Source organism: Apodemus sylvaticus, chromosome 2 (assembly GCF_947179515.1).
Source record: "Apodemus sylvaticus chromosome 2, mApoSyl1.1, whole genome shotgun sequence".
In the NCBI taxonomy this organism is placed as follows: domain Eukaryota; kingdom Metazoa; phylum Chordata; class Mammalia; order Rodentia; family Muridae; genus Apodemus; species Apodemus sylvaticus.
Window position 1 is genome coordinate 61116859 of NC_067473.1, and position 26169 is coordinate 61143027.

At 39.5% G+C, this 26169-nt stretch overlaps 1 protein-coding gene across 3 annotated transcripts in view; it reads right to left on the reverse strand.

The window, feature by feature from the left end:
- The window catches only part of Dgki (diacylglycerol kinase iota), a 453557-nt gene that overhangs the window by 86260 nt on the left and 341128 nt on the right, over positions 1 to 26169 (reverse strand). For all 3 annotated transcript variants that reach the window (XM_052173449.1, XM_052173448.1, XM_052173450.1), the window contains exons 22-23: positions 14206 to 14285; positions 11675 to 11719 (exon numbers count right to left, since the gene is read on the reverse strand). In XM_052173449.1, coding sequence (XP_052029409.1) covers positions 11675 to 11719; positions 14206 to 14285 — 125 coding nt within the window. The remainder of the gene's footprint in view (positions 1 to 11674; positions 11720 to 14205; positions 14286 to 26169) is intronic.

Below are 26169 nucleotides of genomic sequence, written 5' to 3' on the forward strand. Positions count from 1 at the left end.
TAGGATTCTGCAATAAAATCATCTGTTCCTGTGCTTTTTTTGGTTGGGAGACTTTTAATTACTGCTTCTATTTCTTTAGGGGTTATGGGACTATTTAGATGGTTTATCTGATCCTGATGTAACTATGTTACAGGGTATCTGTCTGGAAATTTGTCCATTGAATCCAGAATTTCCAGTTTTGTTGAGTATAGGCTTTTATAGTAGGATCTGATTATTTTTTTGATTTTCCCAGTTTCTGTTGTTATGCCTCCTTTTTCATTTCTGATTTTTTTTTTAATTCCGATGCTGTCTCTGTGCCCTCTGGCTAGTCTGGCTAAGAGTTTATCTATCTTGTTGATTTTCTTAAAGAACCAGCTCCTGGTTTTGTTGATTCTTTGTATAGTTCTTTTTGTTTCTACTCAGTTGGTTTCATCCCTGAGTTTGATTATTTCTTGCTGTCTGCTCCTTTTGGGTGTATTTGCTTCTTTCTGTTCTAGAGCTTTCAGGTGTGCTGTCAGGCTGGTAGTGTAAGCCTTCTCCAGTTTCTTTTTGGAGGCACTCACAGCTGAGTTTTCCTCTTAGCACTGCTTTCATTGTGTCCCATAAGTCTGGGTATGCTGTACCTTCATTTTCATTAAATTATAAAAAGCTTTTAATTTCTTTAATTATTTCTTCATTGACCAAGATATTATTGAGTAGGGCGTTGTTCAACTTTCATGTGTATGTGGGCTCTCTGTTGTTTCTGTTGCTATTGAAGACCTGCCTTAGTCCATGGTGATCTGATAAGATGCATGGGATTATTTCAATCTTCTTGTATGTGTTGAGGCCTGTTTTGGAGAAGGTACCATGAGGTGCTGAGAAGACGATATATTCCTTTGTTTTAGGATGAAATGTTCTATAGATATCTGTTAAATCCATTTGGTCCATAACTTCTGTTAGTTTAAATGTATCTTTGTTTAGTTTGTGTTTCCATGATCTGTCCATTGATGAGAGTGGGGTGTTGAAGTCTCCCACTATTTTTTTTTGAGCAGGGTTTCTCTGGGTAGTCTGGCTGTCCTAGAACTCACTTTGTAGACCAGGCTGGCCTTGAACTCAGAAATCCTCCTGCCTCTGCCTCCCAAGGGATTAAAGGTCCACCACCGCCCGGCTGAAGTCTCCCACTATTATTGTGGGAAGTACAATGTGTGCTTTGAGCTTTAGTACAGTTTCTTTTCTTGCATTTGGAGCATAAATGTTCAGAATTGAGTTCTTCTTATAAGAGTTTTGCTTTGATGAGTATGACGTGTCCTTCCTTATCCTTTTTGGTAACTTCTGGTTGAAAGTTGCTTTTAGGCGAATAGTGGTGGTGCACGCCTTTAGTCCCAGCACTTGAGAGGCAGAAGCAGGCAGTTTTCTGAGTTCAAGACCAGCCTGGTCTACAGAGTGAGTTCCAGGACAGCCAGGGCTATACAGAGAAACCCTGTCCTCGAAAAACCAAATAAATAAATAAATAAATAAATAAATAAATAAATGAAAGATGAAAATGAAAAAGAAAGTTGCTTTTATTCAGTATTAGAATGGCTACTCCATTCTTAGAAAATGGGACCATTTGCTTAGAAAATTGTTTTCCAGCCCTTTACTCTGAGGTGTTTTCCTTTGACACTGAGGTACATTTCCTGTATGCAGCAAAATGTTGGGCCCTATTTATGTATCTAGTCTGTTAGTCTATGTCTTTTTATTGGGGAATTGAATTCATTGATGTTAAGAGATATTAAGGAATAGTGATTGTTGCTTCCTGTTATTTTTGATGTTATTTTTGTTTGTGTGGCTATCTTCTTTTCAGTTTGTTGAAAAAAAGGTTACTTTCTTGCCTTTTCTAGGGTATAGTTTCCCTCCTTGGATTGGCATTTTCGATCTATTGTCCTTTGTAGGGCTGGATTTGTGGAAAGATATTGTATAAATTTGGTTTTGTCATGTAATATCTTGGTTTCTCCATCTATGGTAATTGAGAGTTTTGCTTGGTATAGTAGCCTGGGCTGGCATTTGTGTTCTCTTGGGATCTGTAAAATCCACCCAGGATCTTCTAGCTTTGATAGTATCTCATGAGAAGTGTAGTCTAATTCTGATAGGTCTGCCTTTTTATGTCACTTGACCTTTTCCCTTTACTGCTTTTAATATTCTTTCTTTGTTTTGTGCATTTGGTATTTTGATTATTATGTGACAGGAGGAATTTCTTTTCTGGTCCAATCTAATTGGAGTTCTCTAGGCTTCTTGTATGTTTATGGGCATCTCTTTCTTTAGGTTAGGGAAGTTTTCTTCTTTAAATATCTTCTTTTGAAGATATTTATTGGCCCTTTAAGTTCTTCTCCTTCTTTTATACCTATTATCCTTAGGTTCAGTCTTCTCAGTGTGTCCTGGATTTCCTGGATGTTTTGGGTTAGGAGCTTTTTGCATTTTCCATTTTCTTTGACTGCTGTGTCAATGTTTTCTATGGCATCTTCTGCATCTGAGATTCTCTCTTCTGTCTCTTGTATTCTGTTGGCCATGCTTGCATCTATGTTTCCTGATTTCTTTCCTAGGTTTTCTATTTCCAAGGTTGTCTCCCTTTGGGATTTTATTGTTTCTATTTTCATTTTTAGATCCTGGATGGTTTTGTTCAATTCCTTCACCTGTTTGGTTGTGTTTTCCTGCAAAACCTTTAAGGGATTTTTGTGTTTCCTCTTTAAGTGTTTCTGCTCAGAGGGACTCACCGAGAGCCCTCAGCTCAAAGGAATCAAGGAGCAGTCTAGGAGACAATCCTTCATCTGTACTTGGAGCTGATCCTGGGTCACAGGGCTCCATACCCAAATACCATCAGGAGAGAGCTGGTCTCCCAGGGTTGCTGACTCACCTGTAAGGCACAAGTAAGATCACTACTTCTGCTCAAATTCCTGGCCCAAGAGGGACCTGCCCTGAGCCATCAGAACATAGGAACCAAGGAACAGCAGGGAACAGGATCCTTCTGGTTTCTGTCTGCACCCCGGAGCTGACCCTGTGCCACAGCTCTCCATACCCAAATTCTTCCAGGAGAGAACTGATCTCCCAGTTCTCACCCACAGGCTTGCAGGAGGGACAAACCACAGTTACAGACAGCAAGACCAGCTAGCACCAGAGATAACCAGATGGTGAGAAGCAAGGGCAAGAACATAAGCAACAGTAACCAAGGCTACTTGACATCATCAGAACCCAGTTCTCCCACCATAGTGAGCCCTGGATACCCCAACACACCAGAAAAGCAAGACTCTGATTTAAAGAATCACATCTCATGATGATGATAGAGGACTTTAAGAAGGCAATGCTTTACAGAACACTGTCTACTGTGCTTCTTGCCTATCATTCATGATTCTGCTTACTGGATACTCCTTTTCACAGAAATCAACTTATCTTACGCTAAGCTGGTTAGCTAGTCCTTACATAGCTGCGGTATGTTTATTGCAGTGATTTTTTTTTTTGTATTTATCTAATTAAAGAACAAGACATGTCATTTTTAAAGGCTACAATGAGTGAAGTTTGGCAAACCATCTTCAAGAAGGTGACCATTAACAAGCCTGTTAATCTCCTCATTTCAGTGGAGGATTGAAATTCCTGTGTATTTGGGAATACCTGTGTATCCAATAACCAAGTTTTGATTTATTTTCCCAAAGGAAGGCCATTTTAATTATGGTTTTAACTTATTTTCTGGCTATTGCTGCAAAGCCACAAATATAGAGGAAACAACTTTTATTTAAGTCTGCTGCCAAAAGAATTAGAGTAAGCAGAAGACATGAATTATGAGTGAAACAAAATGCTTAGCTCAAATCTCATAAAGCCTTTCTCTTCCAAGTATGAAATGTATGGCTCCAGTCTCTGGTCTGAGGCAGCAGATTTCAAATAGCTCTGGCGCAGATGGATGACTGAGCCATGCCAACAGATGCCATCCTGGACCATCTGGTCCAGTTACACTGAGCTAAGTGACAGGACGTCAAGTAAAACTATTGACTCTTCTCCCCTCGATTCCTTCTGTTTTATCTTTGTCCTTCACTTATACACATACAGCTTCTGCACTGACTCAACTCCACTATCTAGTAATGAAGGATAGGAAAGAACAACTATCATGAAAATATCCAGATTACTGGAGACTTTTGGGGACTAGTATTTTCTCTCTATTCACTCTCTTTATCAGTGAGGCTTTTTTCCTGATTATTTTCCTTTTAATTTTCCACAAACCAGGCTACACACATACACACACATTTGCATCTACGTTGGGAATTCCTGTGTGTCCAGTGTACTAAGTTTAGATTATTTTCCAAAAGGAAGGCCATTTTAATTATGGGTTTAACATATACATGTTTGTGCGTGTGTGTGTGTGTGTGTGTGTGTGTGTGTATGCATGTGTATAATGTATTATATATAACCTTTGATAAATATATAGCCTTTGAAGACTGTAGATGAAATAAAATGGAGGTTATGCAGCCTTATTATTAGTCCATGCAATGAAGATTTTATAATGGGAAAATGATCTCTCAGCAATATTTATTAGTACAAATATTCACAATTTGAATCTTTTAAACCTCACAAAACCTACCCAGAGGTGCTTATTTGTTCAAAGATTCTATTTGTAAATATAGGCAAATCTCATGGAATAGGTTGGTTGTAAGCCATCACCTTAGGGTTACACTAAGGCATGCAAGGACACTCACTTTGTTGCTAGGAAGGCTACATAATTTCACCCCCACCTGTCTCTATTGACATCTAATTCATCTTTCTGAAACTCCACTTATACCCTTGATCTGGCCAGAAATCAGGTGCCAAGGTTTGAGGAACTGAAATACATAAAGAATTATTCTTTTGATAATTTAAGTAAACTATATAGATGTCTCTACTTACCAAGCAATAGAAGCTATAGATCTCTTTTACCTGAGAATCTATAATCTTCTGTGATAAATTTTAGTTTCTGTGGCCTTAGAACTATTTGGGATTTTGAAGGAGAGCTGTGAAATGTCACATCTAAAAACCAACCTCCTAGATAGCATAAACAAAAGTTGGAATTAAAAAAATATCTAGAATGATCCTGATATGTATGAAGACCCCTCTTGTACTACCACTCAGCTATTATTAACAGGGAACTTAATCTTCCTTGCTTCTTCCCAGAGAAATCACTCCTGGTAACTCAGATCCTTCCCTTTCAAATTCTGCAGTCACACTCCCTGCCTACTTCTTACTCCATGGTGCCTGCTGCTTGAGAGTCCCACAGGAAATATGGTAATCATTGGGCTCCCGAAGGAAACAGTTCCAGAGGCAAGAAACTTCCCACAATCATTGAAATAATGTTCTGTAAATCACTATATGTTCTGTATAAGCATTGAACTTGTAATTATTAGGCTTAGGGACCATATATATAAGGCCAATCATAGCAAGTTTTAACATGTGATCTTATGTTCAACTTGATGTTTTTCATAATACTTTTCATAAAACAAAGTAGCAACTGTCTATCACTTAAATGTTTATCAAAAGTGGTGGAAGCAAATGATGAAAAGAATGAGCTAAAATTCATTATTTGCAAGGCATAACAGCAATTGTACATGAATATGAAAAGTAGGCAAAAAAGTTATAGGATAATATGCAAAGTGAGTACACAGAAATGTAAATGCATGTCATGTTAACAATGAACTTACATGTGTATATTATGTATCTGTCTAATGTTTAACTCTATATAGTCCCAGGGAAAAGTGGGGAACCACACCAGCAAAGCACTAAGGACTAAATGAGGGCAGGAGCTAAAAACCAAGCTCAATTCTTGCTCTATGCACTAACTGTAAATTAATAGAGGCCAAGATTACAAACCTTTGTAGACTGCACAACACAGATGGCTCACTTAGGAAAGCCCAGGGAACTATTAAATGAACCGACGATATCAAGGACAAATATATACTGGAGAGGTGAAAAATAAAATAGAAAGAATGTGAGCAGCATGTTGCCAAAGTGGAATTGACAACTTAAGCCATGGTCCTGAAATGCTCTTTACTAGATGTCCTTAGTAAATGATGATCTCATGGGAATCCTTCTCTTCTATGCAGACAACATAATCAAAATACACACGAGGGACAGTGGGGCCAGAAGAAGGCAACACTGAATAAGCCACAATCTTGATTTAACACAACCTTCATGAGCAACCCATTATGGGCAATGATTTCCATCCTGTAAATTCCTCTCTGTGACCTCACCAAATACCTGTCAAACGGGAATCATGGATTCAGAGTTATCCTCCAATGCAATATCAACAATGACTCAAATCAGAGGAGAAAGAAAGGTGAGTAAGTTCTCTCACAAGGGGTTAGGTATTGGTTGTCAGACAGAATTTAATTTCATAGAAATGCATGTGTGTTCATGTGTTTCTGAAATCCATCTAGTATTAATTACATATAATTAATATAGTTCCTCTCTGAACAACTACTTGGCAAGCATATGCAAAAGCTGCTCTTAATTTATATTCAATTATGCATAACTAATGCACAGAGCATTCCTGTTACACACTCCAGTAGCTTATGCAATTAGGCAATATGCACCTAGCATTTACCTATACCTGGAATGTGAATGAGATTCTTCTTTCACAGAAACTGAAGAGAAGTCATTTAAGCTGGGAATCGGTGCTTCATTTCATAAGGTTCAGTCCACGATCATATTTCTCTTATGTGTCTCTTATCCACTCACACTCCCTATTTATCATTGCCTATGCATCTATACACCTATTCCTTTTATTCTTTTTAAATATATTTTAATTTTATATGATTTAATTTATCTAACAAAGTAATCAGCTTCCAAATGATATTTTCATGCATATTTTATTCAAGTGGAGTCTCCGGTCCCTCTTCCCCATCATCTCCCTCTTCCCCACTGTACCCTTTGGCTCATGTTCCATCTTTCCTCTTTGTTCTATTAGTCTCCACTCTCTTTCTGAGAACTTCTCTTTCCCCTGCCCATTTCTAGTTTCCTGGCCTTTATCCATATGTACTCATGCCCAGACAAGTCTATTTAACAATTAGAAGCTAAGAGCTAGATATGAGTAAGACCACACATTACTTGTCTCTCTGAGTAATATACATACAAACACACATACATGCATACATACATACATACATACACAGGCACACACTCATTTATATGAGCAATATACATGTATTGATATAGAGACATAATGATTGCTGTGAACCAATAAAATCATATATAGTATAATATGTACCTTACTTAATAAAATGTTTCCCATTCCCATTTATTTTCCTGAAATTTTCATAATTTCTTCTTAAAGCTTGATCTTAAAGGATCACCTAATAAATACATTTTGCACTTATTATTGAATGCTATGATAATCAATAGAATTAGTCAAGTGAAACTGAGAGTGTTTAATTGTTCAATTGCTGAGGCTTGGGGTATCCAAGAAGCGTTTTTTAATGCTAAGTACACTTGGCTTTTGTGACTACACTGGCCACAGCTACAGCTGTCTTCATGCTTCCTGGCTGTGCTTGCTGCAATGTCTTTCCTTTCCCTCCTGCTTTTCTCCCCTAGACGTCACAGCTATCCTGAGCCCTCATTGAGTCCTAAGCAAAAATATGATTTCAGGGACTCCCGGGCTCTACATTGCTGACAGCTGAGGGTGGGTAAGCTTTGCTATAGGAGATGTTCCTGCATTGGATTCATATGTATTCAGTGGCTTCTATTCAATGGATTCCAAAAGATATCTTCAGGAACTGCTAAATGCCATATACTGGGATCAGAAATCTTCCTTAGTTAAAAATCACGACAATAATTCACTTATGAAGGGAAAACAAACACAACTTAAAATGAAATTCCTTCCTGAGCTCAGCCCTTTGATGGATTAAGATAAATTAATTCTAACTTGCAAACTTGTTTCAGTTCCTACCAAGACAATCTACTCCCTCTTTATTTTGTGACTTGGGGGCAAATGGACATTATTTCCAAGAAAGAAAGAAGTTATCATATACCAGATGGCCTCGAGACGCGTTGTTTATCAAATAAAATCTAATTTATTTATACATTCCAGTTCACTTGCCAATATGGAGCAGACATGAACCTGCATACAGTATCTTTGGCAGTCATAAATGACACCAGATGCCATTAGCGTGGCGGGGCTTTTATGTATTGGTTTGGGAGATGGGTGTGCTGGAACTTTCCGCAGACTATGAAGAGCCAGCACATTCTTGCATGTCTCGCACTGTCTTGTTAGGCTAATGTGAGCTGTCACTTCTGAGCCCCCATGCTTTTCTGGCAGTTCACTGCAACATTGGAAAGGGAAGACACAAAGGCGAGGGAATGTGTTATTGGCGACAGCCGCCATGTGGCTCCCTAACAAGGCACCTTGGGCACATGCACATCTTTAAGGGGCTGTTTGTTTGTTTGTTTGCTTTTCTGTCTAAAAAACAAAAGAAAATAAAAAGGTCAACTAAAACCCCAGCTAGCAATCAGTGGCCTAACAAGGATCTGTCAGATTGCTCTAAGTTACTGGTGTGCATCCATTCTCCCTCTCATATGGAATAAAGTGCATTGGAGAGTATTTGGGACAGTCTGCAGTTCTGTTTCCTAAAGCCTTCTCCATTACCAAGCCCCACCAATAGTCTGGACATTCTGATATTACAGAGTTTCTATGTTAGGAAAACAAAATTTAATATTAAATACTCCATCAGTGGTCTGTCATGTTCTACACAAAAAAGAGTGGCACCAACGCCCATACATTTGCTCTGCTCTTTGGAAAAATGCATTAGTCAGTACCCAGCACGAGGGCATTTGGCACCGTCCCCTGCTCCTGACCTTTCCCAGCAGTCAGATGCCATCTTCTCCTCCCTCGGGTCTGTTGCCATGGCTCTTTATGACTGGTTGTTTCCCCATCTTGTGCTCTGTCTTTGACTGATGAGAATACTCAGAAGATGGCGGAGCCTCTTCAACAGCTAAGCTCGCCCAGGTGGTCTCCAGCCAGCAGCTCACTACTCATTCACTCAGAAGTCGCTGACACTTTCTGTCTCTGAGCCTGGGGCTTTGCATGGGCTTCGCTCTTCATGGTTCCAACTTATTATTGCTCACCAATATTACTCATCCAACCTCTTGGCTTCCTCCAAGTTCAAGAACAGTGTGAACGAAAGTGGAAGTCTTTATTTAACATCCTTCTATCCCCTGATAATCTCCATAAAATGTGGAAATTCATTTCTTTCCTCCACCTGTACACTTTTACTGCTTGAGAGACCCCTCCTTGAGCTAGGGCAGTTCTAGAAAATTCTCTCACTGTGTGAGTCTCTTTCACTATCTCTGTCACACACACACACACACACATGTGCATATACATGCATGAACATGCATGCACACGTGTACACATACACAGACATATACATGTGCATGCTATGGAGAAGATCCTGGCCTACTTTATTACCCAAAGGTTCCTGATTTCTAACTCTCTGTTCCTTCACTTAGCAAGATAAGGGAAGGTTGGTATTGATGCCCTGGTACTAATCCTAGATCAGCATCCTTCTTGGTATTGATGCCCTGACACTCATCCTGGATCAGCATCCTTGTTGTTATCTATGCTCAATGCACAGAAGCTTTTGATGTGACATTTATCACACAGCAGTCTTGACACCAAGGTTTGACTTGAATACAACTCATAAATAAAGTACAAAAATACTTTTAAAAAGTCAGTAATAATTTTCTATGTTGTCGTTACTTTACAGTAAATGTGACAAAACCCTGTCATATTCTAGAGTGTCACCAAAGCGGCATAAAGAAGTTATAGTTTCAAAAGACCCATGTTAAACACTCATATATCAAGATGACAATGGTCTACATGACAGGATAGTATGTCATCAGTACATGAGTTTCTTAAAACTTGCTAGGATCAGTGCTTAAAATATTTTTGCAAGTCTGGCGGTTCCTCCGAAAACTGGACACCTCACTTCCAGAAGATCCTGCTATACCACTCCTGGGCATATACCCAGAGGATTCCCCACCATGTAATAAGGATACATGCTCTACTATGTTCATAGCAGCCCTATTTATAATTGCCAGATGCTGGAAAGAACCCAGGTATCCCTCAACAGAAGAGTGGATACAAAAAATGTGGTATATCTACACAATGGAGTACTATTCAGCCATTAGAAACAATGAATTCATGAAATTCTTAGGCAAATGGATGGAGTTAGAGAACATCATACTAAGTGAGGTAACCCAGTCTCAAAAGATCAATCATGGTATGCACTCACTAATAAGTGGTTATTAACCTAGAAAACTGGAATACCCAAAACATAATCCACACATCAAATGAGATACAAGAAGAAAGCAGGAGTGGTCCCTGGTTCTGGAAAGTCTCAGTGAAACAGTATTTGGCAAAACCAGAACGGGGAACTGGGAAGGGGTGGGAGGGAGGACAGGGGAAGAGAAGGGGGCTTACGGGACTTTCGGGGAGTGGGGGGGGGGCTAGAAAAGGGGAAATCATTTGAAATGTAAATAAATTATATCGAATAAAAAAATATTTTTGCAAAATTAGAAAAGTTCAAAATTTCAAAGAGGAAAAATTAGAAACCATTGTTAGAACAATAGACTCTCTTCAGTCTAACTTCTAACCTCACAATTAGATGCATTTCTCATTGTGGGCCCTCATTATGCAACCAAGTCAGCATTTAAGTTCACTGTCACATAAAATGATCTAGAGATCTTTTATTTGGAGAAATTGGTGAAAGTTATGACCTCTATACAGCCCTCTTGGCATAAAAGGAACAATGGTTTCTAAGAGAAAGGGTCAGCCAGAGAGAATTGTAAGGGTTCTTTGCAATCTGGGAGACAACTGTGGACTAAGACTATATCACATTGGAGAAACTGAGTGGATAAAATGATGGAGAAGATGTGGGTAGCACAAGGTCAGAGAGCAGGGAAGAGACTGCACTTCCAAAGCGAAGCAGCCAAGAACAACCATTGATTGGTTCCCCTGACGAGGGGTCCTATCAGATGCCATCCAGAAGACAGGCATGGCAGAAGACCATTTTATTATAAAACTTAGGGTCAATGCTATAGGAAGCAGGGCATCTCTCCTCTAGGTGTGAAGGAACCCACTTGGAACAACAGTCTCAAGCCCAGAGATAAAATTGTTAGAAAAAGACCAAATCAGAAAGATCAGCAGGGAAATGGAGAACGAACCATAGCTAACCGATATGTAGAGCCCCATCTTGGTCCAGCGTTTTGCTCACGTGAGCCAATATGCACTTTCCCTGCTAAGGTCACCTGAGTTGAGAACTCTGGTATATGTAACTAATAGCACTCCATTTTGGTCATTTTTCTTCCAAATTATCTGAGAGAATATCTACAATATGGATTTATACTAGACTAGAATATTACTAAGTCAGGAAAATGCAAAATAATCAGAGTAATACTTCACTGGGTTCTTTGTAGATTAAGCCAACCCCAGGAAAATATGTGAACTTCCAATTGTGCACATACTGAAAGAGGGGATTCAGCTGTCTGGGCAGGAAAGAAGAAAGATGGGAAAAGGTAGGGAGAGAGAAAGGGAAGGAGGGAAAGCTAAAAGGAAGAAAGGAAGGGGAGAGGGAGGGAGGGAGCGAAGGAGGGACAGAGGGAAAGATTATAGGAAGGAAGAAAGGGAGGGAGAGACGGGCAAACTGAGGGAGAAACAATTCTGAGTTACCTGGTAATGAACTCTCTGTGACCCAGAAGAAACTGACTGCAAGTCCTAATGAAAAAAATAGGGGAAAAAATATATACCTTGAAGTTAGCTTGAACAGCCATCCCATATCCCACACAGATACAACGAATTCCCAATTTATCATCACACTCATCTGAAGGTGTCTTAGTTCTTCAAGGCTGTCCAATAAAGTTCATGCCAGAAACAATAAAAGCACACTGAGACAGAGAAGATGGGTTGTTTGTGTTTTACAACCTAAGTTACTAATGTTGAACCGGTGATTTTGTCATATTAAGTGGAAATTCTATTTCATTTGTATCTAAACTCTCTGGTTTATAGAGAAATCCTCTTGGGCAACCTTAAGTGCTTAGAATATGTCTTATACTAAGATTGTGCTAATACACTTACAAGATGTGCGGCGGCAGGAGTTTTCATAAACCTCAATCAGGAAAAACTAATCACAGACCATGTCTGTGTCTTCATGAAGAGGCTGACGAAGGGAGACGGGCCTCCCCCAGCAGACGCTGAAGCCAGATGCCTTAATACAGTTTGATGACTAAGTTATCGCCACTGTCACAAGCCTCGGGCTTCCTTGCTAACGAGCAAGCTGCTCTTCTGTGCAGTGTCAGCAGACTGGGACCCTCTGTCCTTTCACCTGTCCCCCTCTCCCCCGGGGCCTTGTCACCCAGCTCTGTGACCAAGTTACTTTTAAAACTCCTCTGCACTAATTGATACCTGTTTTCTCTTTTCTTTCTAAATCTACATTTAGGTGAATATTAGTGTGATAGGTAGTTAAGTTGATCTTCAATAAAGTCAACTAATTAGCCATGTATTTTGCCACTGTGGAGTACTGTCTAGTCACTTGAGTATTAATTTTTTTATGTATATAATAAAGACATGTGGTATCAGCTATGTCACTTTTTCAAAAGATTTTGTTGTATTTATGTCTATGTATCTGTGGGTGTACTTGCATGTGTGTGTGTGTGTGTGTGCGCGCACGTGCGTGGGTGTGTGTGTGTGTGTGTGTGTGTGTGTGTGTATGACTAGACATGGAGACTAGAAAGGATGCCAGATCTCTTAGAGCTGGAGTTATAGGTGGCTGTGAGCCATATACCGTGGATGCTGGGAACTGAACATCAGTCCTCTGGAAGATCAACAAAGGTTCTTAAATAACGAGTCATCTCCCCACTCCATAAATTACTTTTTAAAAAAATACACATTTAATGTATAACATTCCACAGAAAATGAAGTAATGTTATGAAAAATGAGACACTATGGGTTCTTTAAACTTAGATTAGGACCCAAACTGCATGCTAAAATATTCAGTTACTTTACTCTTTAAGTAAAAATAGTTACACAAAGCCACATTAAAAATAGCTTAAAAAGTCATAATTATAAATTTTACTGACTTTCATTCATATTGGTGTTCAAATTTTAGCATGTATCTCTAAATACATTTTCAGTTATAATTACACCTCTACCCCTAAGAAATATAAGGAAAAAATTGACTTTCAGAACTATCAGTATGTGTTTCCTACCTACATTAATTTCTAGTGACATGAGATATAATGTTCAAGGGCAAGTGGCCACAGGTTATCAGGACTTAAAAACTATAATCAGCTCATTTATAATTTATTTGTGCTTATTTGTGCATTATGTGTCGAATGGAAGAGTGTTGTTCCTCCAGGAGAGTCAGCACCATTTGAGGAAAGAGACTCGAATGGGAACGGTTGTCTTCCATGTGGAAGCAATGATGGAGAGAGTTGCTTATGCCTCCACCACTCCTGGGATGGAGACAGCTGCCTGCCCCAACCTGCCATATCTACATACACATCATTTTGTCAAAACAACCAACAGTGATTGTAATGAGTTTCTGGGGTCCCGTGATTTGCTGGTACAGGACAAACATACAAGAAGGTGAGATCGCTTCCTTCCTGTTTCTCAGTGGCAAGAGTAGATGAAGGGAAAATGTATACAGGTCAACAAAGTATCCATTTGGTTCTGATTTATTTCCAATAATAAGTAGCTTCTCTTTCCTGTGGAAAAAGTTTCATTTAAAAAAAAATCTAAACTTCTCTGACAGAAGTCTCTGCTAGACCCAAAACATCAAGTAGCCTCAAAGCTCTAAGTTCTTTCATTATTTATTAGTTCTTTTGAAAATCTGAATAGCTAAAAATACAGAGCTATGGGGTCTGCTGAGAAGACAGAATGTCCAGGCTACAGTATAGCCGTGGAACATACCAAGACATCAGCACCTATGGTTAACCCTGCAGGTTAACTATAGCAACCCGCAGAGGGAAGGAACAGTAGAATCGGGAGGGTGGATGCTTAAAGGACAAGACCATGTTGCCATTTCATCTCATGTATCATTTTAGAAACATGCACACATATGTATAAGTGTGTATATATGTATGTGTATATGTATACATGTACATATAAATATGTATATATGTGTATATATGAATATATGTATATAGCTGGTAATTATTTAAGGGGAATCTGTAAAGAATGAATATTAAGACAAATCAACTCACCTCCTGTAGGCGGTCAATGTACATACGGCAAGTCTCCAAATCACAGTCTCCACGAACAACTAGAATACCCAGAGGGATGGCTGAGGATGGAGGAAAGAAGAGAAATCCAAAATGACATATATGGTCTTTAGATTGGCATAAATGTGTTTCTCATGGGTAAAATAACCTTACAGGTATTCTGTGCCTCTGGATACAACCATGAAAGGAAGTAAGTGTACTCTACAAACCTCCCTGGTGGCCTCAGCTTCTTCTTCCCAAAAGGTGTCATATATTTACCTTGTTTGATTCACATTGTCCTTGCCACATGGCTTTCACCTCAGTGGCCCTGATATGAAATATACTGTCTAATAACAACAGGCCTGCAGAATTGGACAGCTGCTCAAGGCCAGCTGATAATAGATGTCTGCATCTGCGGGGGACAGCTTGAAAGCTGAGTCTGAGGAAGTCATTAATCATTCAGGACTCGGGACACCCACCCTTTCCCTCTTGAATACACGAGCCCCATCTTTTGGCACATTTACAACCGCTTGCTATTTCTAATACTGAAGCTATTCAAAAGGTGTTGCTTCCTGATTGATCACAGCAAAATTAAATATGTAGAGTTGAAGGGGGAATGGAGGGAGTAAGCCTGAGGACATGGGAAGAAAGGATTCCTGAGGGGTACCAGGTATAAACTCAAGCGATTTTAAAGAGGTTCAGCATTATGTGTGGTAACATCAAGGCCTTGAGTAACTTTAAGGAGAAGCCAAGTTATTCATCTATTTAGGGAATAGAAGATGTCACGCTGACTTTACTGAGCAGACCTTTTTTATTTCAAATATAAATTAACACTTCTGAAATGCTAAAAATTTCTATTTCTCAAAACAAAAAATAAGTAGTTTCAATATTAAATCCATGATTTAACACAAAGTGTCAAAATATGGAATCCATCAGGAAGAAAACAGCAAGGACTGTATGACTGCAGTGCTCACAACTTTTAAGTCTTTCATGGATTAAATTTAGCGTTAAAACTTCACTATCAACAATGAAATTACAAAGCTGAGTGCCATGAAAAATTTTAAAACATAGGATAATACATTTAAAACGTATAAAAATATCTTGAGGAACTCTTAATAAACAAATAGTAAGCCTGAAGCACGTGGAGCCCCTCCCATCTTTTATCTGGAAAACAGGGGTGGTTCCAAGTAAAAGAAGCAGCTCCTTCCCCAAGACTGTTCCCTGGACTGCTTCCCTCTGGGCAGAACAGACCTGAATCACTTCTTGCCTGCAGGCCCCTCAAGTCCCACCTACATCAACCGTTGGAACATCCATCACCCTGCTGATGGAAGCCCAGGAGGATAAATCCTCTCACACCAAGGATAAGGCTTTCTATTGTCTCTTCTCCAACGCGTGGTAGAGAACCGGTAAGAACTCAAAAGTGTGTATAAATGAAAGAAGAGGAATTAGCGCTCACTCAAACACAAAAAGAAAAGTGTGCCTTTAAGACACACATTGAGAAGCAGAGAAGTAGAGAACGTGTCTGAGGCCCTAACTCACTTTCAATTATTCTTCAAGAAGCTGAGTGAGCAAGCCAGGAAGCAGAAGGTGAAGTAGACTCCAAGCGACATGTTTGGGAGAATAACCTCAGGTGGCTAGGGCCTCCTTTTTGACAATAAAATGAACAAAGTTCATTACGAGGTTTTCGAGGGGCATCCAGGCATTGTAGAAGGGAACGGGAAATAAGCGGAATAAGAGGGACCTAAGTACCCTTTGAAGTACTTGTTAAGGAGCCTGGCCACGCGTGCTGTGCTGTGGGTACAACACAGGCAGAGGCAAAATAATCACACGTTAAGCCCAGCTGGGCTACCAGTGAGTTCCAGGGCAGTGTAAGCTATAACCTTAGAGGAGCCAAGCAAGCAAACAACAAAAACTAAAGAGATTGCCTTCAGCTATGCTATCAGATAGCTCCAACCATGGTGACCTGCCAAGATAACAACTGAGAAATAGTTTAACAGTCAAAGGTGATGGGGAAGCTAAAATTTTTGGCCTAGTTAGAGGAATAAGTTGGAGACACTGAATATAGCTACAGTTCAGGCCATCACATGGAAATCTTGCCAATATGCAAAATAGTTTCCCTTAATTTCAAATAGGCAAATGTGGAGAAATAACATTTAATCAGTATTTATCTATTTTTTAAATTTGGGGGTAAAGATCATAAAAATTAAGAATAATCTTTCCAATATCTCTGATATCCTTCAATTATTAGTAACTGGAGTTACTCTTGTCTGAATATAAATTGCTCAATGCAGGCATTTTAAACTATAAATAGATAATAAATGTTTATTGTTGGGAATCCACCAGAAACATCTAAAAAAGCTGTTTTTTTCAAAGATGTGTAGCAGATTTCTACTACTGGTATAATTGACAGTTTTTGCCTACTCCTGAAATAGGTGAATAAAAATAAACGTATTTGACCATTATTAGACTAAGTATTATTATTATTTTAATGGAAACCAGAACTTATTTTGTTGGTTCTCCTTCACTCCCATTTAGTCATCTTCCATTAGAACATGGTATCATTATGAAGGGTCAGCTAGTGCTAGAAGTTCCATGATTATATTCTTGCTCAGTTAAAAGTCAGTTCCACTCTTTCTGCAAATGGTAGCAAATAACTGCTCTGCAAAACTGTTCCAGACACCCGGATTTGGGGCTTACATGATGAGGATAAAGCAGAGACTTGTAGGAAATTCATACTATCATTTTACATTAGTGATAATCACCTGCCCAACTTCACACCTAAGTAAGAATAGAAGAAAGTACATTTATGGCCTGAGCTTTAGTGCCCTTGCAATTGTCTTGAGGACTCATCTTCTGATCATCTTGTAGACTTGGACTTCAAAATGTACCAACCGATACTGATTCTACATGATAGGATGTATATTCATTGGAACTTGCAATTTCTAACTTAAGCATAAGAAGAAGAAAAAAGAAAGCCTTAGGGGCTCCTAAGTTGCCCTCTGGAATACAATAATAGATTTAGCACAATTACTTCTTTCTCATCAAAAACACTTCTCAACTATAGTAATAAAAAAAAAGATATAGTGATATCAAGGAGAAAATAGAAACAAGAAGTGGACCAAACATTAGTGACTGAGTGAGGGTCCATCAGAGTCCATCCCTATACAAAGTGCAAGATAGATACAAATATTGAAAATATGCAGAAACATTCAAGGCTGGAAATCCATAGCATATCCTGCAACATCATGCAGAGAAAGACAGAATGAACTTGGAAGTAAATTTAAACAGGAATTCTAGGTAAACACAATCAAGAATTGATGTTTTCTCATAAATGGCCAGATGCTAACATGATTTGAAAATTCTAAATAAAACATTAATAAGTTACTGCTACTTAATTATTGAAAAGTTTCTGATAAAAATTTTAACTTTTTGCACATTTCCATACATTTAACTGTATCTGTGAGTTTAATTATTATTTTGATCTTGTTGTCTTTCATTTACCATTAGTTTTTTTTTAAAGATTTATTTATTATTATATGTAAGTACACTGTAGCTGTCTTTAGACACACCAGAAGAGGGTGTCAGATCTCATTACATTACGGATGGTTGTGAGCCATCATGTGGTTGCTGGGATTTGAACTCAGGACCTTCAGAAAAGCAGTCAGTGCTCTTAACCGCTGAGCCAACTCTCCAGCCCTACCATTAGTTTTTATTATATAAATTAAATTTCCTAACAAACTTTGAAAAAAAATCAAAGAGAGCTAAAATCACAGTAGAAAACAAAGGACTGATAGAAGCCTGAATCAGAGAGGGAAACAGTGTATGCGATTAACAAAACTTCCACTTACTCCTGGGCATTTCAAATTTTTCATACTTAGCTTTGGCTTTATCAGAAGCTATTTGAAATTACAGAAATTCATATGAATGCTTTGGGCCTCCAAATATCAGCATATTATAAAAGATTGTTCTTTGTATATCAGGAGACCCTAAAGGGTTGCATCATAGTGAAATCACAGTGTGAACACGAATAAATATAAAACTCTAACTCCAAAAATTTATAAGTCTTTCCCAAAAAGGGGAAAAGGAGAGGACATGGGAAGGGAGGGGATGTAAAAGGAGGACATGAAAAGGATGAGAAGGAAAGAGAGGGGGAAAACTTACACAACTCAGCTTATAGAATCCTTCATGGCCTTGCTATGAGCACCATCGGGAACTGAGGGGGAGGGGCAGCTGAAATTGGAGCACTGTGTACCAGATAACTAGATCTATTGCTTCCTTATGTTAGGCACAGTTGCTATCTAAGAAATGGGGTATAGTTGCAATTAGCAGAGTACGGTGACCCAGAATTCCATTCCCTCATAGGGCTTGCCAAAATCTGTTATCAGGTAATGTATCATTTTGGCAGGAGGATGACTCTGGAAATTGGACAAACCTGTGGGGCAATGTGTTAGCATGTTTGCAAGCACAGCCCAACATTCTTAAGGTCCAAGGCAATAATGTTAGACTTGAATTTCATATACCTCCATAGGCACAGTTTTAACATAAAGTTCGAGAACTGTGAGAACAGACTATACTTTCCTACTTTGCAAGCAGACCTTTGCTGATACCTGAAGGAGGTATCAGAATGAGAATTCATATAATCACAGAGTGCTAGGACAAAGCACCATGATTTTGACTCATAGCCACACCCCTTCTCTTTCCGTCCCAGGCTCCATGCAGAAGAAGGAGGCCCTACACATGTGGGTAGTCCAGAACACACCTCAGCATTCTCCAAAGCTCACACAAATTCCCCCATACCAGGGCATCCACACTATGTACTGTCACGTAGAGACTGGATCAGACAAAGAGACCCATAGACATCCAAAGAACAGACTTAGAGCTGTGGGGCTAAGCATTGTGAGAACCTAGAGCAGAGTCAAGAAAAGCAAGGAAAGCTCTCTCATAAATGGTCAAACGCTAATCCAGCCAATCACGATTTCTAGATTCTAAACAAAAATGTCAATAACTCACTGTGATTTAATTATTGGAAGTTTTTCTGATCAAAATCATTTTTAATTTAATAATTTTAATTTAGAAAACTAACATAATCCCAGGAAATAGAGCTTAGCTAGAAAAGACCTCAGCAGGGCCCAAAGCTGGGGTCTTCTCATATAAACCTAGGGGGAACACTGACTTGGAATTGTCAAGAATCAGTTTGCCTAGTTCACATAAAGAGTTTGAAGTACAAAACATTTTCCAAGACAAACCTTTCTCAATGTGTGAAGAAAGCTGTGTGTCTGTGCATGGTGGGTAGGTATACATGAATGTGAGTGCTTGCAGAGGACATTGGAGGTGCTGGAGCCGAAGCTGCAGCCTGCCTAAAGTATGTCCTGGGAATCAAATCTAGGTCCTTTTAAGAGCAGTGGTCTCAGCTACTGGGCCATCTCGTCAGCCTTGGCTCTCATGTTTAACAATGAACAGAAATGTAGAAAACAATCAGAAAACTGGGACATCCATCTACCACAGAGGGTAGGGAGTGAAATAAAAAATACAATCAAATAAAAAATGTAAGAAAGAAAGGGGTTTTAAAATATTATCTTTATTACAATTTCAAAGTTTTGAGAAAATGGTTATATCTGAAATCAAAATATGCTGATCATGTTAGAAGAGGAAGAGTTTGGAGGGACAGGGCCTCACAGAGAAAACAACCAGACATACAAAGTACTTTGAAAAATAAAGTTTGATGGAATAAATACAGAGCTTAGTCAAAAGGTCAGAAGACAAAGTTGAGGTAAAAATGAGGCAAAAAAAATTTTTTTTAAACAGGGGAGTGGGGAGGAGGACAGAAAGAAAAAGACCAGGAAGTCCAGCATCATCTCAAGTACACAAGAAAACAAGGGAATTACCAGAAAATAAAACATTTATTTCCAAACTGAAAAGATCCAACAAGCATCTAATACAGTAATAAGATGAATGCACACCATGTTGAATTTTGAGAGCACTGAGAACTCATGTTTTACACCTATCAGACAAATGCTACTCTCAGTCATGAGATAAGAAGCTCCTCTTGGCTGTAAACAGTAGGGGATGCAGATACTCCTGGCTAGCCAGATGCAGAAATCAGGGCATGTATAATACACCCTCTATGGCTCAGAGAACACTACCAAGAGGGAACAGAAGGGATACACAAGCAGAAAGAGACAATCAAATGTGGTCTTCGGGGCCCAACACAGAGATTGTAATCTTATAATAATCTTGCAAACACTGAAGTTCTACTGGAACTTCCTAAACTGAGCTCATCAACAGCAGTCATGGGCTGAGTGGGGACTCATGTGTCCCCACCCTTCCCTGATGGATTATTGGCTACTTATGGATTCTGGAGGAGGGGCAGACATTATCAGTTCTTTCCCACTGGAGAGCCCAGCAGGATCTGATATAGAGTTCTATACCCACTAGAGGTGGGCTTTGAGATTAAAGCCTTGATCTACTTCCAGTTTAATCTCTGTTTGCGCTGTGATTAAAGGTGTGAGCTCCCCACACCTGCCTACCTGACACCTGCACTATGACCCTTACTCCCTGAAACAGTAAGTCAAACTAAACTCACTTCCTTAGGTTTCTTTGGTCACAGCACTTGGAAAGTAACTATCTTATTATTTTTTATTTCCACTGCCGTGATAAACACCAAGACTGAAATCAAGTTTGGAAAAGGGTTTATTTTACCTAGATTATAGCTCATCATCAAGAAGAGTCTGAGCAGGAACTCAAGGCAGGAACCTGGAGACAAGAACTACAGTGGAGCCCACAGAGAACTGTTTCATCCTGGCATGTTCACCATGGCTTATTTAGCAGGTTTTGTTATGCAACCCAGAACTGCCTGCCCAGGGATGGCTCTACCCAATCACCCATCGATCATTAATCAAGAAATGCCTGATAAACTTTCCTACAAACAATCTGACACAGGCATTTTTCTCAACTGAGGTTGTTCTCAAATAACTATAACTTTTGTCCTGTTGACAAGTCGAAAACAAAATAAAATCAAATAATATCATTTTAAAGAGAGACCACTAAGGACAAAGATTGTACTTCAAGAGAGGGGATAGGAAAGATCAGTAATTAGAATGTTTTTTAGCTTCTCCAAGGTAGTAAGGGAGGCTTTAAAGCAGCAGCTGGAAAATTCTTGTCTAAATGACAGCATTGCCACAGGACTCAGCCATCTGCAGAGTTCATGCTCAAGAAGAGTGAAACCAATCCAGTTACAAAATAACAAAAAAGACCTCATAATTTTAAAGTAACATGTGGTTTGGTACTGGGCTGTGTTTATGGTTGTCTTTCCATGAGCAGGTCACAAGTTAGACAAACCTATATGACTTTCATTCATAGTCTAAACTATTAAACAAGCCCAAGACTTGATTAAAGAACAAATGCCCTGTAGTGAGAAGCTATTAGAATATTTAAGTATTGGAAAAGTTAAGTTTTGTAATAGGATAAAAAATGCATGCTATAGTAGAAATGGACAATCCAAGGCTCCCAGTGTCAGCTACAAGATCTTAGGACAAGAGATGCATTGGCTTTTAAAACGATTGGAGAATGCGAGTCCAGGTACACAAAAGAGTCACCACTAAGACTGCCATGTCCCTTTCAGAGTTAGTTTTCAAGCCAAACACAGAATGTGGGAAAGCTTAAACCAGCTACATGTGCACATGTGTATGTGTGTGCAAATAAACACATATAACAACACTATTTACTACATGTGCTTTACCTTAATCCACTCCTTATAGGTAGAGTTAGACCACAATAAATGAGGAAAACTGCAGTCTTACTCCTTGGAGAGGCATATCCATTTAACAGTAGAAACCATCCTGAAGCCATCCTAGCACCTGACAAATGTTTCCAGAACTTATTTACCGTGCTGCCTCACAAATCCTCTCAGAATGGACATTGCACACTCTTTGGGAGGCTGAAGCCAGATAATGACCAGAAATCTTGGCAGCAATTCTGGAAGACATCTTATAAAATTTCTTGTGTTGCTTGTTTGCTTGTTTCTCTATGCAGAGGATTAAGTTTGCTGACTCAGCCGTTATCTGATTTAAGAAAATAACATTACAAAACCTAGCATAATTGTTATCCTGATTGAAAAGGCAGGAGGGGGTACATGCTCTGCTTTAAAAAATAAACAATAAAACATAACAAAACAAAAAACATTATGAAACAGTATGGGACCGTGGTGTGAGGCAGTCTGTAGCCTGGTTGAAGCAAGGCCACTCTGGAGACCCAACAGAACATTCTACAAGGGACGGAACCCGTGAGCTATGCTCCCAGACTGCTGACTCCTCAACTCCATAATCCTGTGGCCATCAGTCATATCAGTCATGTATGGCCAGGCCCCAGGCCCCTAGCGGTCTGGCTAGACTCCACCCCTATAGTCACCTGGCTACAGACAGGCTTTCCCCGCCCCTTGGTTGCCAGGTAACCCAGCCCACTATTAAAAGAGGCTTCTAGCCCCTCCTCGCTCTCTCTTGCCCCTCTCTAGTTCTCTCATCTCTCTCTCTGTTTCCCCTCTCTCTCAATTCTTTTTCCCCTTTCTACGTGGTTGTGGCCATCTCTCATCAATCTATCTTCTCTTTTCTCTTTATTTCTCTGTCTTTTTTCTTTCTACACTTCTAATAATAAAGCATAGGAACTATGAACTGTCTCTTCTTATTAAATTCCGCCGCGTAGAAGCATGGAGCAGGCCTCAGCATTTCCAGCTCCCAGGGAAGGATTCAGTTGCCTCATAGCCAAGCAGCAGCAGCAGCAGCAGCAGCAGCTCTACCCTCAGACCAGCTCTTGAGCCCTCAGCTTCACACTGTGATGTCTATCACTGGTTCCTGTGCATCTCAAGTCTTCAGAAAGGGGCTGACTATACCACAGGCTTTCCTGTCTCTGGCTCACCACTAACATATGTCGGACTTGCCCCTGTAACTGCATAAGCTAGTCCCATTTCATAATAAGTCCCTCATATGTCATTGTGCCCTGATGATTCTGTGTCTCCCATGAATCCTCATTAATTCTGTGTCTCCCATGAATCCTCATTAATATCCATATATGTGAGGACTTAGAAATCAACAAAACATCAAAAAAGCCCTCAAGGCAATGATGACACTGTGACAAATTCAGATACAGAAACTAGGGAGAAATTGTGCAGTTAACCGGTGATCCTCAGTTCTGAGGAAACTATACCACCAATCACTATCTCCCAGCCAAAATGTCCTGCCCTGCTCCCTGCTCTTGGGTTTCACCCCCACTCTATTAACCCCTTTCCATGTTGCCATTGTTTAAATCTCTCCTAATCTGGAAAGTGATTAAACTAGCTGAGCTTAGAAATGCCTCACCCATTTCACTTTGGATTTTATGTTTGAAATAAAATGCCAATGGGCCATACTAATTAATTTTTTTCTTCTACACTTGATGTTTAGGCCTACTTGAGCTCATTATTCAAATTTATGCCAAATTGTGCATATATTAGCACTCATCATCTTCAGTAAATTCAAATCTTGCAGCAAACAATCTACAAGAATACTCTTTTATCAACAAGAAACTTATAAAGTCTCCAGGCACTAAGATCAGACTTGTCAGGTACGATTTCTAAAATATACATCTCACCACAAATGCCAAACAGGTCCCAGGAATGGAAATAGCCTTGACATCTGCCCATGGGGTTGAATTGCTCAACCAGTGAAGACCAAAGTTGGTAGAGGTTATAATAGAAGGTGCTGAGAGTTTAAGAAAACTTGAGAACTATTTTCCAAAGATAAAGAGATATGATGTAAAAAACAAAATACAGACAAATAAACAAAAAACCACAGCAAGATAAATTAGTCAAGGTAATCAATTGTTTGATTGAAGAGAGATAAAAGACCTTTGCCAGAATGTTGTCCTCTCCCAGGATCTCTGGATCCATCTTTTATTCTCGTGTAACTTAGGGGTACCCTGAAGCCTGAGAAAGCCCATGAGAGCACACGATGGTTGGGAGCAAAAGCTCATTGCTTATGGAAGGTTTTTGAGTCCCTGGATACAGGCTAAGCTAGGTACATCCAGGCAGTGCCTATATATTCAGATTAAAAACCTGATGGGAAGCAAAGCCAGGGTCATTCATTGTCCTAAATGAGGAAATCACTCTTCACCTTCAGCAGGGCCAACCAGGCCTGAACTGACTTTCTCTAAACATGCATTATGGGAACATGACCTAACGTATGTGGTGTTAAAGACATCCTCTAGAGTCATGTCCTAAGGGCTTTGATCATTATACAGTTTATACAGCTGTGACACTATACACTTTACATAAATCTTAGGGTGGATGGAACAAAATGGAATTATCAACATCTGTTGATAGAAACAATCATATGCAGGGGCTGGAGAGATGGCACGGTGGTTAAGAGCACTGACTGCTCTTCCAGAGGTCCTGAGTTCAATTCCCAGCAACAACATGGCTTACAACCATCTTTAATGTGACCCAATGCCCTTTTCTGGTGTATCTGAAGAGAGCAACAGTGTACTCACATACATTGAGAGAGAGAGAGAGAGAGAGAGAGAGAGAGAGAGAGAGAGAGAGGAGAAAAAGAGAATGAAGGAGAGAATGAAGGAGAGAAAGAAAAAGGAAGGAAGGAAGGAAGGAAGGAAGGAAGGAAGGAAGGAAGGAAGGAAGGAAGGAAGGGGAAAAGAAATGAAAAGAAGTAGTCATATGCTAGAGGTGAAGGTAAACACAGAGGCCTGAGGAGGAAGAGCAAAGGAAAGGAAAAGATGGCAAAGAAGAGGCAGAGGGGCCAGGTGGTGGTGGCGCACGCCTGTAATTCCAGCACTCTGGGAGGCAGAGGCAGGAGGATCTCTGAGTTTGAGGCCAGCCTGGTCTACAGAGTGAGTTCCAGGACAGCCAGGGCTACACAGAGAAACCCTGTCTTGAAAAAACCAAATCCAAAAAACCAAAAAAAAAAAAAAAAAAAAAAGAGGCAGAGGGATAAATAACTTTCAACAAATGTAAAAAAAAACAAAAACAAAAAAACAAACCTCTATATTTAGTTATTTAATCATTGCTACAGTGCTCAGAAGAGGATAGTGCCATTCTCGGAAGGACTAGGTGACACTCTCTAAATGTCACAACTACCAAACAGCAAGGCAGTGCTAGTGCCATATGTCTTTTATCCCTAGTGGCCACCCACTTGTTGAACCTAAATGTTCATCAAGGCATGTACAGAAACAGAAGTAGCACTGTGGGGTAAAGAGCTGAGAGTGCTTTGAAAGACACAGGATGTCATTTACCTTCAATACTGAGCTCAGGAGAATGAAGGCAGAAATGGGGGACAAAGTGACCAAGCTGGATCTGTCATCCATCAAGCTTTACGGGGGTTGGGAGGGGGGGACTGTGACTATGGGGGGCCCAGAGCAATAAGTCTAAGGGTGGGCAGAAGTCTAAGGCTGGGCAGAAGATCAGGACTAGGGGATGCAGAAGCTACGAGTAAGTCTGCATGAACACACTTGGCACATGCAGAGTTCCTTTCAAAGCTGCTGGATTTTCAACAGGCCAGCTCTAAGTGATTTACACAGACCATGAATGAAGCTTGCTATAACTAGATAACCCTCACTGGAATTCAGTGTTAGTGGAACTTAAATGAATGTGGTTGACTTTATATAGGAACAAAACTATATATTTCAAGCAGTTGGCTAACAGCTTTGAAAGCCACACATATAGTATTGAGTACCGAGGACTTCAATCAAATTTGTGATGAACAATCACAAGAGTTGGTTTGCTATTAAAATGCTTATATTTTAACTTTTAACATGGAATTGAAAAGCTGACTGACTGTTAACATACTCTGAACATAATTCCTTCTAAAGAGGAAACAAATATCACTCTCCCTTGAGATATAAAAAGTATAAAAGAAAGATATTCAAAGTGTTTTCAGAGACTGTTTTGAATGAAATGTTTATGAAACATTTGTTGATAATCATTAT